This window comes from Acipenser ruthenus, chromosome 19, assembly GCF_902713425.1.
Source record: "Acipenser ruthenus chromosome 19, fAciRut3.2 maternal haplotype, whole genome shotgun sequence".
Lineage (NCBI taxonomy): Eukaryota > Metazoa > Chordata > Actinopteri > Acipenseriformes > Acipenseridae > Acipenser > Acipenser ruthenus.
The window spans coordinates 17,194,985-17,215,147 of NC_081207.1; the positions used below are offsets into that span (position 1 = coordinate 17,194,985).

At 39.2% G+C, this 20,163-nt stretch overlaps 1 protein-coding gene across 4 annotated transcripts in view; it reads left to right on the forward strand.

Annotated features, from left to right (window-relative positions):
• Nucleotides 1–20,163, forward strand: part of LOC117424173 (cadherin-13-like) — a 581,895-nt gene that overhangs the window by 511,835 nt on the left and 49,897 nt on the right. For all 4 annotated transcript variants that reach the window (XM_058992546.1, XM_058992547.1, XM_058992549.1 and 1 more), the window contains one exon: nt 2,418–2,560. In XM_058992546.1, coding sequence (XP_058848529.1) covers nt 2,418–2,560 — 143 coding nt within the window. The remainder of the gene's footprint in view (nt 1–2,417; nt 2,561–20,163) is intronic.

Genomic DNA, 20,163 nt, shown 5'->3' on the forward strand with positions numbered 1-20,163 from the left:
CAGAGATGCATCCCCATAGCATGATGCTGCCACCACCATGCTTCACGGTAGGGATGGTGTTCTCAGGATGATGTGCTGTGTTAGGCTTGCACCAAACATAGCGCTTAGCGTTGAGGCCAAAAAGCTCTATTTTGGTCTCATCAGACCATAGAATCTTCTTCCACTTGGTCTCAGAGTCTCCCACATGCCTTCTGGTCGAGATTTGATGTGAGTTTTTTTCAGAAATGGTTTTCTTTTTTGGCTTTTATTTTTGCCAGTTTTGTGAAGCACCTGTGCTATTGTTGCCGTATGCACAGTGTCTCCCAGCTCAGCCGTGGAAGACTGTAACTCCTTTAGAGTTGCCATAGGCCTCTTGGTGGCCTCCCTGACTAGTGCCCTTCTCGCCCGGATACTCAGTTTTTGAGGACGGCCTGTTCTTGACAGATTCACAGTTGTGCCATATTCTCTCCATTTCTTAATAATGGACTTTACTGTGCTCCGGGGGATATTCAATGCCTTGGAAATGTTCGTATATCCTACCCCTGATTGATGCTTTTGAAGAACCTTATTCCGGATTTGCTTTGAATGTTCCTTCGTCTTCATGATGTAGTTTTTGTTAGGAAATGTACTAACCAACTGTGGGACCTCCCAGAGACAGGTGTATTTAACCTGAAATCATGTGAAACACCTTAATTGCACACAGGTGGACTCCATTCAACTAATTATGTGACTTCTAAAGACAATTGGTTGTACCAGAGCTTATTTAGGTGTGTCATAGCAAAGGGGGTGAATACTTATACAATCAATTATTTTCTGTTTTATATTTGTAATTAATTTAGAACAATTTGTAGATTTTATTTTTCACTTTGACATTATGGACTTTGAAAACTGACAACATATAAGAATACCAAAAAAACAGGTTCTCCCATTGTACAGTAAATGTATCCGCCAAGATCATCGCAAATTGAGAGTAATATAAAAATGGCTTGTATGAAAGCAATGTGAATATCGAACTCAAGGTTAGGTTATCTCTTGCTGCTAGCCCCTGCTATAGAACAACTGTACAATTGGTTTAATCTATTTGAATGGACATAAACACACACTGACAGACACACAAGGGCACACAGTGATACACTAACTAGATGGATGATGGCGTCTATGGCAGTTATTGTTGTTTTATTTGTTTCAGATGAATCAGAAACCTCTGTTTGAACCTGCCGCTGCCACAGTGTAATATGAATAATTCAACTCAGCAGACTGTCAGACATCAGCAGTATTAGCTACTATAGCAGCTAAAGCCCGTCAATATAAAAAAGGCAGCCTGATGGGCCAAACAAGAGGCTGCCTGCCAGACACAGTTTCCAAACTGTACTAAAAGAAACTTTATAAATTAAATGGCAAACGTTTCGACGAGTTTCAAAGGTCTTCAATCCTGGCTCTGTACACCTTTCTGACTGCTTGACCTTTGGTTTCCTCATACACTGTACTATACAGTAATATGCTATACTATACTATACTATACTATGGAATTTGGGCACCCTGCAAAGTGGAAATGCATATACCACATTAGTCCCTGATTCCATTTTTTTGGTTCTAGCACCAAATAAAAAAATATGGTATATGATTTTAAATTAATACAGGACAGAGAATGGAGAGGCTAGATCTGTATATGATGATTGCTGCCATAATTCAAATATGCCGTGTCATTGAGACTGTTCACAATAAAATAATTTAAATGCAAAGTACAACTTCAAAGAGGTTACACTATACTAAATATATTCATCAAGATCAGACTTTTTAAGTATTCTTTAGAGACATCAAAAAATGAAAGGAATATAAAAATGGCTTATAGGAATGGAATGTGCGTAAGTGGGAACCTCTTGCCCTTAAAATGTAGGCAGTTGTATTATATTGTTTGATACCCCTTAATTGCATTGTAATCAGTTTCTTAAAAGTCATATGTATGTTATTTAATCCCAGAAACACCCCAGTAAATGTATTAAACATAATGGGCTTCTGACAGATAGCACTTGTTGAAAAAAAGGGATTAATATGAGGGGGGTATACTGTACCTTGGTACTAAAGACAGCTCTTACACCCATAAACTCTAACCTGGATTAAAAAAAAACCAAAAAAAAACCTACTGCTTTAATAAAATGCAATCATCCAGGCAGAACAACACACACACACACACAGTTACAATATTGAGTGACTGTGATAAGAACCCATTTATTACAGTAAGATTCAATTATTATTTTATTGTTTTTCATTTTTGTTTATCTCCATGATGTGCATGCATGAGAAAATGACAACCTCCCAATTGCAATTAATGTTTCTACAACAGTGTTGAAATGTAATACAATTTGCATAATAACTAGCTTAAAATGTCTGTTTTATGTAATGTATTTCTTTCTATATCTTTTTTTTTTTTCTCGTAGGTTCGCCGTGCTGAAGGACCCAGCAGGCTGGCTCAGCGTTCACCCTGTCAAAGGAACCGTTAACACAACTGCCATATTGGACCGTGAGTCTACCTACGTCAAGGACAACACCTACACTGCTGTCTTCATGGCAACAGACAATGGTAAGGCCGTCGTTTTTAGAGTTTCTTTCAAGTGTGTCTCAAGCCATTTTAAAAACCTGAATCAGCATTTAATAAAAGGCATTAACATGCAGAGGTAGGCTGACAGGCTATACCTAGTGAATTGTAACAATGTGATGTCATTTGAATGTTGGTATTTTTAAACCGCATTGCCAGTGTAACGGCAGGGTCATGCCGTGTGATGCATAGCAGGATAATGTAATGTGATATACATGAAGAAGGGGAATTGCAATTTTTATACAGTGACTTTATAGACTTGCGTACAGGAGGTTCCTGTCTTTGACAGTTTTCATGAACCAATTTTAATGGATCTTGTGATTTAGCAGCAGTGCTAATATAAATGTCAATGTACCCCCTGTATTATTATCAGTTTTTATGATACAGTATGCAGTTTTGCAGCAATACTTTGTACTGTACTTTTATAGGCAGCAGTGTGGAGTAGTGGTTAGGGATCTGGACTCTTGACCGGAGGGTTGTGGGTTCAATCCCAGGTGGGGGACACTGCTGCTGTACCCTACAGCAAGGCACTTTACCTAGATTGCTCCAGTAAAAACCCAACTGTATAAATGGGTAATTGTATGTAAAAAAATAATGTGATATCTGTACAATGTGAAATAATGTGATATCTTGTAACAATTGTAAGTCGCCCTGGATAAGGGCGTCTGCTAAGAAATAAATAATAAAAGGGAATGTATTAATCTACAGATCCAGCTATAATTAAATCATGTTTGGTATTACACTACAGTATTTTTTGCTTTAGGCAGCAGAATCTACTGTTTTATATTTATATACATTAAGATTTTTGTTTAGTCAACTAGCCATCAACGTAGCCATGAAAGAGTCTACTATCAGAAGAAAAACTTCACCAGGGAGGCTGTTAAAAGTTAAAAACTCCCAAATAAAGCTGTTCCTTTTAGAAATTCTGCATTTCCCAAAGAAGGTGATGGATGCAGCTCCATGTAGTTTGTAACAGATTTCGATACCAATGCCAAACATTTTCGCTAGACCATCACCTTTGTGTACCAAGGTTATGAAAACCATCTCTGCTGTAGTGACTTGTGTGAGTATCTTAAGTGAAATATAATAATTATCATTGCAACAATGACATGTCTATGGCAGTCTGGCTCAGGGAACACAATCGGTGTATGGCAGTGTTGCACTAGGAGGCAGTTACAGCTCTGAGGTGCAATAAATAAACCTCCACTGTCACCCAGTGCATGAGATTTTGAGATTCTGTTCAGCCCTCTGATGTCTGTAGATTCTTTACTTTAGCGAGTAGGATGAGACATGTATAAAAATGTGGCAGTCTTTCCCTAGGGTGTGTATTACAGTCTTGATCTGGGGTACGCTATGTATATGGAATTGAAGCTGTAGGGGTGTGATATCATTGCCAATGTGATATTTCAAAGGAGTTGGTAAAAAATCCATTATCAAGGGCAAGGTATTCTATTAGTGACCGGCATGGTGTATTGCCACCCTTGCAATGAATAGAGACCTACAAAAAAGCTGCTCCCTGCTTTTGTTTTAACCTTGAGGAAACCCTTTTTCAATATTGTTACAAAGACAAAAATGCTCTTGCATCAGTACCCACTGTATGCAATGTCTAGTTGTAGAAGCAGGGTATATAGCTTCAAAACACATTTATTTTTTGATGTTTGCAATTCTTCTAAGTGGTTGTGAGTTTGCCTCATGTAACTGGCAGTGTTGTGTGCATCACTGCCATTACATAGTCTGTCGGTGAGATGAGATGAGGTTAAAATATCAAAAACCACGAATACAGAGGAGCCCGGCTCTTTTGCATTGTGGTTACGATGCTCCATTGCGGTGCACAGGGTCATCGGATCACACCCAGCCCCCTCCCTGCTACACTGAATATTGAGATTTTTACATGCGATCCATGTGATACTTTGAGAGAATCTAAACTACCGGGACCACCAGGTCCTGTTTCTGAGTGCACAGGACTGTAAATTACAGAAGACGGTTGTCACCAAGGAGTTATTAATATGGAAAATCATGATGAGAGTCTCAAGGTTTGGTAGTAGCAGATTGAGAATTACATATCCATGCATATCCATAAATGTATTCTCTTAAAAATCTGTCAGTAATTCATATTGTTGACAGAACAAAAGCTAAATAACGGGCTGTGATTTCTCTCTTATTTTTCACTGCTTAGCTGCAGGCTCCCCACTAAGCATGACTCTCTGAATGTTTCATCAATCTTGTGTGGAGTTATTGCTCTTTGTAAAAATTAATTCTTCACAACTTTCTGAGATTTGTCATCCTGTGCACAGTGTATACAGGGTGCTTGCTGAGATGGAACTGTGAATGATTCAGCTTGGAAAGGTGTGTAATTGAACTGTAATTGATCAATGGTATGGTAATTACAAATACAATTATGCAGGTGTGCCAATGTTCGACTACAATTACAATTGCAATTACATTGTACAAATTACACAATTACAATTGTATTGAGCCCAGGTCTGAGTGGAGTTCAGTCAGTGGAGTTGCCACATGAAGTGCTCCACACTGCCACAACTCGGATAGGCCCGCAGGTAAAGCTGTTTCCCATCCTTCATCGTTGTACATTAGGGAAGCACAGCTTCTTCTTTTTAAACCATGAAGTTGTTTAACTGCAGTATATTTTTACCTTTCAGCTGCTGTCTTGCCAGGAAATAACATTTCAGTGTGAAGGTTCCCTTTCAAGTAGGGAATATTAACCATTACAAATGGGTGTTTCCCTTTAAGACACCCAAACCTGAAAAACTTATACAAAAGAATTCTCGTCAGAGCAGTGTGACGTAGCTGCTGCTCCCCCCCGAAAGCATAAGGGAGCTACGTACACTGACAACGGTGCCATTTTCCTTTTCAACTGAACCTGAATACATCAGAGAGCGTTGATTAAGTATTATCTATTTTTTCTATTACCTTGTTCATGCTTTTTAGCCTTCGCTAAAAGTGCTAATATAAAATTACTGAATCGCTGAAGTAAACATTGTTTATATCTAGCTTTTCTTGTACTACAGCCCTAGTGGTGATGAAGTCCCACTGCGGCCTATTGTTCCACGGGAAGCCTGTGGCTCTGTTGCCATCCTTCCAGGGACCTGACTTGTCGGCTGACTTGTGCACTCTGTTTTTATACTTCCAGTCTCGTGTCTGTACTGCTCTATTTATGATGAGCAGCGTACTAATGCCTCTGCTGCCCCTCCGGTCCACCAAGATTTTCTATTTGAGCTGCAGTCCACCTGGGAGCACCTGGCTACAGTCACGGCCATTTCCCACTGTGGATCCCTTGTATAAGGTTTTTGAAGCGGACAAACTGGATCTGATCCAGTTTCCGCCGGTGGAGGCCCCCATTGCTGCACTTCTTCAACCAGCCAGCCTGTCCTTGCTGTCCAAGGACGCAGCGTGCCCGAACAAACAGTGCAAGAAGAAGGCATATGCGGCTAGTGCGTTTATTGATGCCTGGGAAGCTATAACAGCATCCTTGTGGCTTACCAGGCACACCTTCTTGGATCCATTGCTGAGACCCACAGGCCCTTGTCTCAACAATTGGACAAGCTGTGCTTGGTCTCTAGGAACCTGCTCCGGCTGTCCAAGCTCAGTGGACAGGCGACAGGCAGGAATTTGGCAGCACTGCTGGATGCTCCAGTCACACGAGATGCTGCAGCTGTCCAATCATGCACAGAAGTCCACCAGGAAACTGGTTCGTCTTCTCTCTAAGCGACGGCACACAGTTTTTTTTGTGATCAATTGTTTTTTTTTATTTTTAATAACAGACAAAGCATAAAAAAAAAACTAAAATAATATAAACTATTTACAATATTGCCAATGCTTGCACATTAAAATAATAAGAAAAAATAAATAAGAAAAAGTTACTACAATGTTGTTATCTAAAAATAAAATTACATACCAAAAATAGAAGCTAGTATGAAGGCAGTGGAAAGGAAGCCCAAATCATTTAGACATCTGCGTAGCCAAATCGATTTGATAGGATCATCCCTCTCTTCGCCCTCGTCTAACCCCACAAGCCTTAGATTATTTTGGCGCTGTTTATCCTCGTACTGGATCAGCTTCTCCTGTAATTTATCAATAGAGAGCCTGGTTTCGTCCGACTCCTGCTTGACCGCCCGAACAGTTACCTGCATATTGTCAAACTTAGAAGTAAATGCTTTCAAATCCTTTTCCAAGGAACCGAGCCTCTCCGTTAAACCGTGACGTTCTTCCCGAATCACTTGTCTCATTAGGGGCTGCAAATCCCCGAGCTGTTGTTTCAGCAACTCCGCAACGGTAGCACGCAGCTGTGACTCGGGGAGGTCAGTAGTCAAATCCTTTAACTTTTTCTTTGATGGTGAGGAACTCATGTCTTTATCACATTTCGTTGCCATCTACGATGTTTTATGATAACTTTTATCGAATTAAGTGGCTGAAAAATGCCCGGATAAAGTTTTAAAGGAAAAAAAAAACTGTCGGGCAGGAGGGAGTAGCAGACTTAAGCGTCCATTCCTGTCGACAGGTCACGTGATCCCAAGCGATGGCACACAGTTTCACTAGAAACGAGCACAGTAGGTTGTTTCCACTTCTAGTGGACCCACTCGGTAACAGACCACACCCGCTTTCCGCTGAGGCAGACGTAAGCATAAAGCTCCCTGTGCCTAGGCAGCAGGCGCAGGGTGTGCCTCAGGCGAAGCAGCAGCCCTAGACAGATCCAGGGCCCTTTTTCCAGGAGTCACTTTGACAAAGGGCAGCCAGTGTTCACTGCGACAGCGAGTGAGGCGACAGCGTGGGAGAAGTACGAGTGGACAAGTACATCACAGTTATAAACAGTCAGAAAGCAGGTTGACAGCTGCAGAAACAATAAATAAATAAATAAATAAATAAATAAATAAAACATGGTCTTCAAGCCAGTAATCTGTGACAACTGCATGATGTGAGAAATCCGAGAAAACCCAACAGAGCTCAACCAAGTGTGTGTAAAGTACCGCACAATCCAGGACTTGCTTCAATGAGTAAGTCTGTTAGAAATGGAGCTGGAGGAAATGAGACAGCAACAGGAGCTTGAGGAGCTGACACACCCACAATTCATGGAAGTCTGCACCCCTAGCAGACTGAAAGCCACCAGGGAGATGGAAAAGAGTCGAAACAGCTGGGTTCAGATAGGCAGAAGCAGGGAAAAAAAAAAACTTCGTCAAACACAACCACCAGAAATCCAAACATCCACAAATTTGAGCCACTTCAACATTTAGATGACCAAAACCAACATCAAGAGAATGAAAGGAACAACATCCAGGACCCTATAAACAGTGCTGGCCAGGCAGCAAAAAGAGGGGAGGTCATGATTGTTGGGGACTCCATATTGAGAAACACAGCAAGTTCAGTTCGCAGTTTGGACCCCCTTACTACAACAGTGTGCTGCCTTCCAGGAGCTTCTGTCAAGCACATCACTGAGAACGTGGACAGGCTCCTAGAACGAACAGGAGATGACCCAGTAGTAGTTGTCCACATCAGTACAAACAACATTGGAAGAGACAGGCCAAGATCCCTGCAAAACAAATTCAAAGAGCTAGGAAGGAAATTAAAAGACAAGACCAAAACTGTGGTATTTTCTGGGATACTGCCAGCACCTTGCAAAGGACCATATGGACAGCTGGAAATACAAAATCAAAATGCATGGCTGAAATCGTGGTGCTCACAGGAAGGCTAAACCTTTCTTGAACACTGGAGCACATTCTACAACAAGGACTATCTATATAGGTGGGACGGACTGCACTTAAACAGAAAGGGAACCAATCTACTTGGAGAAAGGATCCTTGAGGAGGTCCAGAAGCATTTAAACTAGAAAGGAAGGGGGGAGAAATCTGTTAAATCTGGACAAAGAAAACAATGCCAAATCAATTTGGGTCAGAATAATGGACAAAAATTCAAAAGGCATAATAATAGGAGCATGCTATAGACCGCCTGTGACAGGAATGGACGAGTGGTCTGACGTCACGGCAGAAGAAGGCACAACAAAAACAAAAGGTATGGTGCAGTGGTGCGGGCGCCGTTTTATTTAAAGCAATCCAAAAATAAAATAAATATTTCAAACAGAAAACACTTTGCTCAAAGAGCGAAAATAAAAGGTTAAACAAAAACAAATCACGAACACAAAATAAACAATAAATAATAAATAAACCATACAGGTCAGGCTGGGCAGTCGCTGTCACTGTTCCTGTATGCTATAATTTAGTTTCGTTTCGTTTTCTCGCTCTCGCTCTCGGTCTCTCCGCTCCTACACCACCTACCTCGAGTTGGAGAGCTGCAGGCTTTTTATAACAGGTGAGATGGCCACCTTCTGCACGAGTTTTAATTATTACTCCTGGCAGAGGACGAGCACCGATCTCACCTCTGCCAGGACACGTTTTAAAAATAAACAAAACAATAACACATACGGCGCTCGCCGACAAATACAATACAATAAAAAAAATACAAAATAAATACACTGCACAGGGGCGGAGGGGGAGACCCCGATCTAAAATAAAGAAACAATATACAGGGCTGCTCGCCCTGTTACACCGCCAAATTCAGACTCTGAGCAAAATAATCTGTTATACAATGACATTAGAAATGCGTGTAGAAAAGGAGAAGCCATACTAATGGGGGATTTCAACTTCCCCCGTATAAAATGGGAGAAACCGGTGGGGAGCACGACGGACGAAATTGAAATGGTGGAAATGGCAAATGACTGCTTCCTAACGCAATTTGTCAAGGCACCGACTAGAGGGGAGGCATGCCTTGGTTTAGTCTTTTCAAATAACGAAGACAGAATAACTAAAACAGAGGTCAGAGAGCCATTGGCAAACTCAGACCACAACATGGTCTCATTTGAAGTATTTTTTAAAACCCCAAAAGTAATGACTAAAGCTGAGGATTACAATTTTAGAAAAGCAAACTATGAAGGAATGAAACGGAGACTAACAGAAGTAGATTGGAGTAAAATAGAAAAAAACATCCACAGAAAAAGGATGGCTGTTTTTTAAAAATGTAGTACTACAGGCGCAAAACAATTACATCCCAAAAGTAGACAAATCTAAATCTAAAACAAAATGGACAAAATGGTGTAATAGATCAATTAAAAAATTCAGCGAAAAAAGGCACTTTACAGAGCGTTTAAAAGGGAACAAAAACAAAGAACACAGAAAGAGTACTTGGAACTGCAAACACAAGTCTAAAAGGAAGTTAGAAAGGCCAAGAGAGAGAGAAAAATCAATATTGCTAAGGGGGCTAAAACCAGTTCCAAAATGTTTTTCCAATATTATAACAGCAAGAGAACATTCAAAGAGGAGGTTAAATGTCTAAGAGACACAAATGGCAAAATCATAGATGAAGAAAAAAAAATAGCAAATATATTAAATGATTACTTTTCACAGGTTTTTACAAAGGAGGACACGGACAACATGCCCCACATGTCGACCTGTTCCTATCCAATTTTAAATAACTTTAGCATAACAGAGGCAGAAGTGTTAAAGGGACTAGGAGCTCTTAAAATAAACAAATCCCCTGGGCCGGATGAGATCCTCCCAATAGTACTCAAAGAAATGAAATAAGTTATTTACAAACCGCTAACCAAGATCATGCAACAGTCTCTTGACACAGGGGCTGTACCGACAGACTGGAAAATTGCAAATGTAATACCGATCCACAAAAAGGGAGACAAAACCGAACCAGGTAACTACAGACCAATAAGCCTGACTTCTATTATATGTAAACTTATGGAAACTGTAATAAGATCTAAAATGGAAAATTACCTATATGGTAACAATATCCTGGGAGACAGACAGCATGGTTTTAGGAAAGGGAGATCATGTCTGACTAACCTGCTTGACTTTTTTGAGGATGTAACATTGACAATGGATAATTGCAAAGCATACGACATGGTTTATTTAGATTTCCAGAAAGCTTTTGACAAAGTCCCGCATAAAAGATTAATTCTCAAACTGAAATGCATGCACATGGATTAGGGAGTGGTTAACATGTAGAAAACAGAAAGTACTGATTAGAGGAGAAACCTCAAAATGGAGCGAGGTAACCAATAGTGTACCACAGGGATCAATATTAGGTCCTCTGCTATTCCTAATCTACATTAATGATTTAGATTCTGGTATAGTATGCAAACTCGTTAAATTTGCAGACAACACAAAAATAGGAGGAGTGGCAAACACTGTTGCAGCAGCAAAGGTCATTCAAAATGATCTAGACAGCATTCAGAACTGGGCAGACACATGGCAAATGACATTTAATAGAGAAAAGTGTAAAGTATTGCATGCAGGCAATAAAAATGTGCATTATAAATATCATATAGGAGGTACTGAAATTGAAGAAGGAACTATGAAAAAGACCTAGGTGTTTATGTTGACTCAGAAATGTCTTCATCTAGACAATGTGGGGAAGCTATACAAAAGGCTAACAAGATGCTTGGATATATTGTGAGAAGTGTTGAATTTAAATCAAGGGAAGTAATGTTATGCATTAGTAAGACCTTACCTAGAATATTGTGTTCAGGTCTGGTCACCTCGTTACAAAAAGGATATTGCTGCTCTAGAAAGAGTGCAAAGAAGAGCAACCAGAATTATCCCGGGTTTAAAAGGCATGTCGTATGCAGACAGGCTAAAAGAATTTAATCTATTCAGTCTTGAACAAAGACTACGCGGTGATCTGATTCAAACATTTAAAATCCTAAAAGGTATAGACAATGTCGACCCAGGGGACTTTTTTGACCTGAAAAAAGAAACAAGGACCAGGGGTCACAAATAGAGATTAGATAAAGGGGCATTCAGGACAGAACATAGGAGGCACTTTTTTACACAACAGAATTGTGAGGGTCTGGAACCAACTCCCCAGTAATGTTGTTGAAGCTGACACCCTGGGATCCTTCAAGAAGCTGCTTGATGAGATTCTGGGATCAATAAGCTACTAACAACCAAATGAGCAAGATGGGCTGAATGGCCTCCTCTCATTTGTAAACTTTCTTATGTTCTTATGTTCTTATGTATTGGAATCAGTGCACCACATACTCCTGGGTGTTCGCTACTGTACAGAGCGGTTACTCACTTCAGTTCCAACATGACCCTCCTCCTTTTTGGGGCGTGACAATAACAACAGTCACAGACCCACAAGCCGCCAGTTATGTGGCCATTTGCATAATAGCCCCCCCCCCAAGAACGGGGGGTTCTGTTCCAGGTACTTCCTGGTGCCAAAAAGGGGGTGGTGGCCTCAGACCGATCCTCGATCTCAGACAGGTAAACCTGTATCGGAATCGGAGACGGTTCAAGATGCTAACGTCACAACGGCTGTTGCAGTCCATCAGGCCAGGCGACTGGTTCACCATGGTGGACCTAAACAACGCCTATTTTCACATCCCTATAAAGCCAGCGCACAGGAAGTACCTGAGGTTTGCTTTTCAGGGAACAGTATACAAGTTCTGTATTTTGCTTTTTGGCCTCTCTCTAGCTCTATGCGTGTACACGAAATGCATGGAGGCTATACTTGTCCCGTTGAGACTCAGAGGCATCAGAGTCCTCAACTACCTGGACAATTGACTCATTTGCACCAAGTCTGCAGCACAGGCACACAAACACACAGAGCTCGTCACCAACAATCTACATCGGTTTGGCCTGAAGGTGAATTATGCAAAGATCCAGTTAGCGCCCACTTAGATAGTCTCCTATCTAGGGGTGCACCTGGACTGAAGGCAGCAGCATCCAACACCCTTCCACTGGGTCTCCTGCATATGCGCCCTCTGCAGGCTTGGTTCAACCGCACAGCTTATCAGCCCATGTTGAATTGCAGCCTCCTGTTGACTGTGTCTCTAACCCTGCCTTTTTGTCAAAGACCATCTCAGCTTTTCATGTCAACCAGTCGGTGGAATTGGAGGCTTTCTATACCCACCCCTCCAATGTGAAAAGGAGCGCCAGCTACATACACTTTGCCCTTTGCGGGCATTAGTGCATTATGTTGACAGGACTAAAGGTTGGAGGCAGTCTGAACACTTTTTTGTCTGTTACGGGGCTAAGTCCCAGGAACTGGCCCTGTCTAAGCAGCGTCTGTCTAAATGGTTGGCAGGCACAGTTAAGACTGCTTATGAACTGGCCAATCTGTTTCCAACAGAGAAGCTCACCGGCTATTCCACCAAGGGCCAGGCGACTTCATGAGCTTTGTTCCAGGGTGCATCTGTTCAGGACATATGCAGTGCAGCGATGTGGGCTTCGCCCCATACCTTTACCAGGTTCTGACGACTGAATGTCGTGGATCTGCAGAACCCTGGTTTTGGCACTAGAGTGCTGAGTGTGGCTTCCCAGTCCACCCTCACAACAGAACATTAGAGGTGAGTTCATCCTAAAAATGTTTCATTCCAGCCATTGCTGGGATATTGATTAACAAGCACAAGGCGGTTTCGGCTAAGCTTTGTAGCTAACTTTCTACAACGATGCCCTTGCGACAGCTTGGGTAAACTCACCCATTTGTAATGGTTAATATTACCTACTTGAAAGGTTAACGTTAGGTTATTAGCATAACCTAGGTTCCCTGAAATAGGAATATTATCCATTAGCTTCGAGGTCGTGGTGTTCTTGGTCGCAGTTCTCTAAGGAAAATGGCAGCGTTGTCAGTGTACGTAGCCCCCTTATGCTTTCTGGGTGGAGCAGCAGCTACACTGCTCTGATGAGAATTCTTTGGTACAAGTTTTTCAGGTTTGGGTGTCTTTAAGGGAAACACCCATTTGTAATGGTTAATATTCCTATTTCAGGGAACCAGAGTTATGATAATAACGTTTTCATCCTGTAAATTCATCCTGTAAAGATCTGAATGTGAAGTTCTTTAGAAATAACACACATATCTAGCAACTTCTGATCTGTCAGAATGAGACATTAAATGATGTATCCCCAGCTACTTCACACAATCGCATCACTGTCATGGGTTCATACTATCATTGCCACATCAGGAAACCTCATGTCTCTAATAAAACAATTGAATCTGTAGCAGGATTTTGGTGGTCTTGAATTTGATAATATTTTCTTGATTTGCTGATTTTATAGTTTGTATTGATCAGAAGGGATTTCCATTGATAGTTGTGCCCAACTACCCCTGCAGGTCATTATCTGCCAGTTAAGGACCTCTTGGTCATTAACACATAAACATCTTTAAAAAGCCTTTAAACAAATTTAACCCATTTTTTTTTTACTTAGTATCATAATAAGTAACTATATATTAACAAAAAAGAATAGTATTATAATAAGATAGTTGCTAATAGTAAATAAACAGAAAAACTTGCTCCTTTAAATAAATCATGATGACCAATATATTATATAAGGATGGTTATAAATGCAGTCACTTGGAAACTAAACTAACCCTAACTGTGTTTCCCTAATGTATTAACATTGCTATAAGGCATAAAAGGAAACCTACTGTACCACCTTTCCTAAAACCATTATTATCTGATGATCAGAGCAGCTCCCTTGCTGGAGGAATAGAAGAAATTGTTCCTTAAGGGTAAAATCATTCATTCGCCATTGTTTTAATAACCTAGAATAAAAATAAATAAATAAATAAATAAATCGATTGAGAAAAAGTCATTTTAAAGTTCTTTGCTGATTCTTAGCAAAATAGTTAATTCCCAGTGGGAGAGGCTGAATTCCTTAATCCTCTTTGAAAAACAATTATTTCAAAACTTTTAAAACACCAAAGCTTATAAACTGTGTAGTAAAATGCATCACAGGTTCAAAATAAAGAATAGGGAAGCATTTCATTTAAATCAATGTTGAGAATCTAGTGGATATGAGCTGAGCAGATGCACCTTTTATGTAATGCTTCTTTTAAATGGTTGCACATAATCAGGGCTTTAAAAATCTGTGCAAAAGGATTTGTTTTACATCAAGAGACAGCCCACATGCAATGCATTAACTTATTAAAAAGAACAAAAATGAAGATTGTACTCAGGAACTACTATAAAGCAAAACCACTGTAGAGCTATGCTATACTGTATATTCTGTATACGAGAGGACAGCTACACACAGGATAAGATGCACTGGGATTTGGACACATTCTTAACAGTGTTTGGTTGATTTCTCATATGTGATTTATAATGGTGCTGCAGGTTTTTATTCAAGACATCAAAGCAGGTCCCACTCTTTGAGACACCCTTGCTTCCTTTTCACAAAATGATCACTTTTGATAGCATACAAATTAGCTATGAAAAAAGATCTTCTGGCTGCTCCAGAGGGTGTAGAGGGGACTGTGTTCCTTTAGGGAAAAGACTGACAAGTAGCTAGATTAAGAAGACACACAAGTTACAATTCTGGGTATTACTCATGGGTTTGGTGGCATCTTTATTCCTGAAAGATTGTATGTCTGTTTCTAGATATACAAACTCAGAAACCTATTGAAGATCCTGTAGCATTTGTCAAAGAAGTAGAAAGATTGCAGTTTAAGTATTTAGATTCGTTGGGTTTATTTAGCATTAATATAACATTGAATTGATTTTCAATTCTCCATTTATTGAAGTTCTGTTCCATGTTAGGGGCGCTGGTGTGAATCCACCATTATACATAACTTCAAAACACACAATCCGAATGCTATGTTAAAACTGTAAGAAATGCATAGACAAACATTTCAGCAATAGAAGCTAAATCAAGTGGACACATGTCTTGGCTGGTGTCCACTGAAACTTTTGTCTACTTCCTTATAGTTTATTTGGTGTGTCCGCCATTAGACTGCCTTTTTGTGCTCATATCCCATATGTACTGTATATTCAGCATGGGAAACACAAGTATACGGTATACAGCTATGTTTTGCATCACCCTATAAAATGAACTCATTTTACTTCATAAAGTCGAATGAAACTTGCTGAATAATGTTACGTTAACATTTTGAATTACATACCGTTTTGTAGCGTCCCATATACTTATCGAAAAACTGACATAAATGTGACATTTTGAAATCTAACATGAAATATTGTACTACTGTTATGGCTTCCGGTAGACTTTTGCGAAATCATTTTGTAGTTTATTTGATTTCACGATGTTAAATAAAATATCTAAATTATGTTTTTATATATATATATATATATATACATTTTTTTTAATTGTGTCTCAATCCTAAAATTCTAGGAGATGCAGATCTTTTGGCCATAGCTGTACAACGTCAACAGCAAGAATGTGCTTTGCTGATGTGTTTCTGCATTAAATCCAGGAGATGGAGTGGATTTCAAGTTGTTATTCAACCATTCAAAATCAAGGACTTTCAGTGCAGAGTTCCACAGTAAAATGGACAGTAAAAAGTATAATATTTTGGTATCTAAACCCTATCGACACCCCTAGTTAAAACCGTATTGAATAACAGGGACTGAAGTGTGTTGTTTATTCATTCTTCTCTATCAGTGCCCTTGAGAGCACCCAATCTCTGACATTTCTGAGAAATTGCCAAAATAGATGAAGGACTTAACACTGGTGACCTGGAGATAAAAGGTTGCATTGCTCATCCACAGAGCCTCATAGTTCATAGTGTGCTCTTACAGTATGTCAAAGCTTGTGTGTACTATTTGATTCAATCAAGATTAAAGAGCAACCAAGAAGGGAATGAAAAATATAGAATTTAGGGGTGGTCAATGTAGATGTGTTTTTACTGTTATCAGATCACATATTCCAGTATTTCAGAAAACATTGTGCACGTGTGTGTGTATGTGTGTGTGTGTGTGTGTGTGTGTGTGTGTGTGTGTGTGGATTATTTGATATATTTAGCCAGATGGTCCACTGTTATTTGGTGCATACTATAAGTATAATACCATATATGTTACCTGAATATGAAAACATTGCCGCTTTTCAATATAGTTTTCAATTACTTCTCATAAAAAATATGTAGGTTTCATTTACTGTACTGACATGCGTCTTTCAGATAGCTTAAATGCAATCAGGGTGCTTAGGATCTAGTTTTAAAGACACGTTTTCCATAGATTTACCAATGCCATTAATTGCTGTAATTTATACAGTCGACAAATAATAGAACCCTAATCTATCATAGTACATAAGTGCTGGGAAAAAAAAGGTTTGTCATAGGACTACAACCAAGGGCAAATCTCAAAACTTATTGGGTAAAATTAGTACACTGGTGAAGGCCCTAGCAGAAATCTGTCTGCGTGACTTAGACTTGATTAGCTGTAATTCTACAGCATCTGTGATTTGTCCTTGGATTATCCCTAAAAATAAGTGATTGGTACAATCCTGGTAGATTCCATAGTGCTGATCTTATCAGCCCCTTGAGCCCTATTTTTGTACGTGACTAAATTGACTAAAGTTATGTTTATTTTTTAGGCAGGTGTAGTCAGGGCTAGTATAGCTCCGGTTTTCATAAATGACTAAATGTTTAATTAGGGGTTTAAGCATCTAAATAACTTATTCTAGTCTAGAATCTCCTACATTTAGTTGTTTAGGTGTTTGTAATGGTCATTTGTGTTTTTTTAAAACATGAGTTGCTATTTACAATAAATGGCTGCAAACACCAGTACAACTGTAGAGTCTGCCTCTTCGGTTTTGGAGAAAATAAAAAAGAACAGAAAACCATTTTTTTCCTCTGAGGATGTAGAAATACTTGTTGAGGCAGTTCTTCATTCGTATAAATCCTTCCTGCAAGGCAAATGATCAATAGATCCTTTGACCATACAAGAAAGAGCATGGGATAACGTGTTGAATCTGTACAGTTGTATACAATTATTATTTTGTTTTTTTGTAACTGTGTAGTTTTTGGAAAACATATATAGTTATTTGCACGCAGTCACTTCAGTCACTATTTTGGACACGGTAGACTGGCTACCCGAGTCGTCTCCGATGGATCTTTGATATGGACGATATTTTATGCCAAAATGAAAAATAAATAAATGTTGAAATAAATTAATACATATATAGACATTTATTTATATATTTATTTATGTATTTATCTTTATATGTACTGTATGTATTTATTTTTAATTTGCAGTTCTGTGCATGGGTAACATTTTAATTTAATTTTGCTGTTGGGTCGTTAATGGGGAATTTTGCATACTGCTACAATATGTACCGGATTTAACAGTATGTGCTGTGTTACAGCACGTGTCCACAGTCATCTCTTTTGGCAAATGATATTTTCAGAATCATATTGTTGTGAATTGAAATACTACTTCTGTTGAAAATATAGTACTGTACAAACATAACCAACTACAGTACATCTAAATGGAAGCCTCCTTATTTTAAAACACAGTCCTTTCAGCTATGTATTTTTGACATTGTATTGTGTTCCCCTGAAAAACGGACAAGGGCTGGAACGGGCCACAATGAAATAATCAGATATGCGTCACACTCTTTTAACCGTCACTGAAGTCAACATTTTATAGGGTTGCATATGTGAGTGCTAACTGTAGTGAAATACAAAATGGGAATAATGCAGGACTGAGTGTTTCCCTACTGTGTAACCACCTTATGTTTCTTTGCTATAAGTCAAGCTTTTATGCCACAGATGTTGCATCATAATTAACATACAGTAGCTTTCAAATGTCATGCAGGGCTCATCTTTGTCCACACAGCAAGCTCAATTAATTGTCTGTGTGTAGCAGGTGTAAAAGTGTTTTATTACATTTGGTTCTCACCAATATCCTGGAACTATGTGTACCTTCAAATCCAACTGAGCAATCATTCTGAGTGTTTCTGGGTTATGTTGCTCCACTATTAACATCATTTCCTCTGTCTTTATCTGGCCATTCGCTTGTCTGGCGAATCCTAAGTGCTGGAACTGAACTACCTTCCTCATTCCATTCAAAGCATGTCACTCGGCTAGCCCCATCTACTCCCTATGTATATGAATGCAGAGTAGGCAGGGCTGGCAGAGTTGAAATGTCACATTCTCACATTATTTGAATGATAAGTTAGTATTTAGTGCAGCAGCAGAACCCAGGACATCTCCTAATGATTACAGACACCATGCAGCAGTAAGAGAAATTACATTTGATGCTACTTATCCATAACATTTGTGTTAATTTCTTTTGGACAAATGATAAAAAAAAAAAAAAAAAAAATATTCACATTGAAAGTTAATTAAGTTTAAAATGATCTAGTAATTGCATTCAGACAGTAAATGATTGATTTTCTGCAGCCATGACATGTGTGGGCACACTGTATAAAGATAAATTATTCAGTTGCTAAATCAGCTTCACTAGAGCAAAAATATAAAACAGCAGCTTCAAACAGACAACCAATTGTCATCATTTGAACCAGTCTTGTTTTAGCTAGTGACAGCGTCTGGATTAAACCAAGGCAAAAATTGTGTTTTTGGAGCAACCTACTAGTAAGACTGTATTATTATAGTCTTCTTGAAGCTTCTTGTTAAAGTGCAGTTATCAGCTGCAGTCCTAGCAAATCAGGAAGCTTTTTATGTTTGTTGTGAAGGTGGGCGTCCCATGAGGAATGGCTGCCAATGTACAGATTGATTTTCCCTGCATACTGAATCGGCCCCTGTTACTCTCAAGGGTGCTGAGAAAACATCAAATAGTGAAAAAGTGCCGTCCTTGACTGCCAAGCAATCACAAATAATTTATTTGAAATCTGTCTGGAAACTGTGAGAGGGAAAAAAAACCTTTTACTTTGTTTAATTATAACAAGTGTGGCCACTCACAGTCCTGGAGGGCCATTGCACTCCTTGCTTTTGTTCCAACCTTGTTTTGTTGTTTAACTGAACCAATCCAGATCATGAAATAGTTAATGATGTCATTTTACCTGTTAAACCAGGAGTGGAATAGCCCTCCAGAACTGTGATTGGCCACCCCTGAATTATCACAATAAAATGACATATTAACTGCCTCGTGGTATACTGCTGAGGCTTTACACTCTAGGTCTTATGTTCAGCTGTATGTGGCTGCTCTAATTATGTACCAGTGTGTTGTAGAAATATACAAGCCCAAGTTAGTTACAGTACATTGGCAACTAGGATTCCACAGGCACAGATAATGAGATTAAAATTCAGTAATGGAGAACCGCTTAGAATGAAAAAAGGCAAGGGGAATGTGAAGCTACTTTAAAACATTAATACTGCTGGAATTGATCAAAAACATCTATGTACATCTATGCTTTTATTTATTTAAAGTTAAAGAGAGATTGCAGGTACATTTTCTGTGGCAACCTCATGATGACTGCAGATACTTTAATTGTCAAACATCATGTTTATTCAGTACACCATACAAAATAACGACATTGATAGTGCAGGCATGAATCCTCTTGAGCAGAAAATGCCTAGTCGTTTTCTTTATAGGAGAATACAGAGAAAAAAGATGTACTTTGTAGTATGCTACAAAAAGCATACTGTATATACATGTAAGGATTAACAGAGTGATAATCAAGAATTTTAAATGCATATGTTTTTTTTATTGATTTTACCAGGAATCTCCTTTACAAGTAAGACCTCTCCAAGAAGACAAATAAACATCAACATCACACACGTATCATCCAGTTAAAAAATATTACCCAGAATGGTTTTGTAGGCAAATATCGTAATGGTAATCTAGATCTATTGAAGTTGACCTATAGCACAGGAAG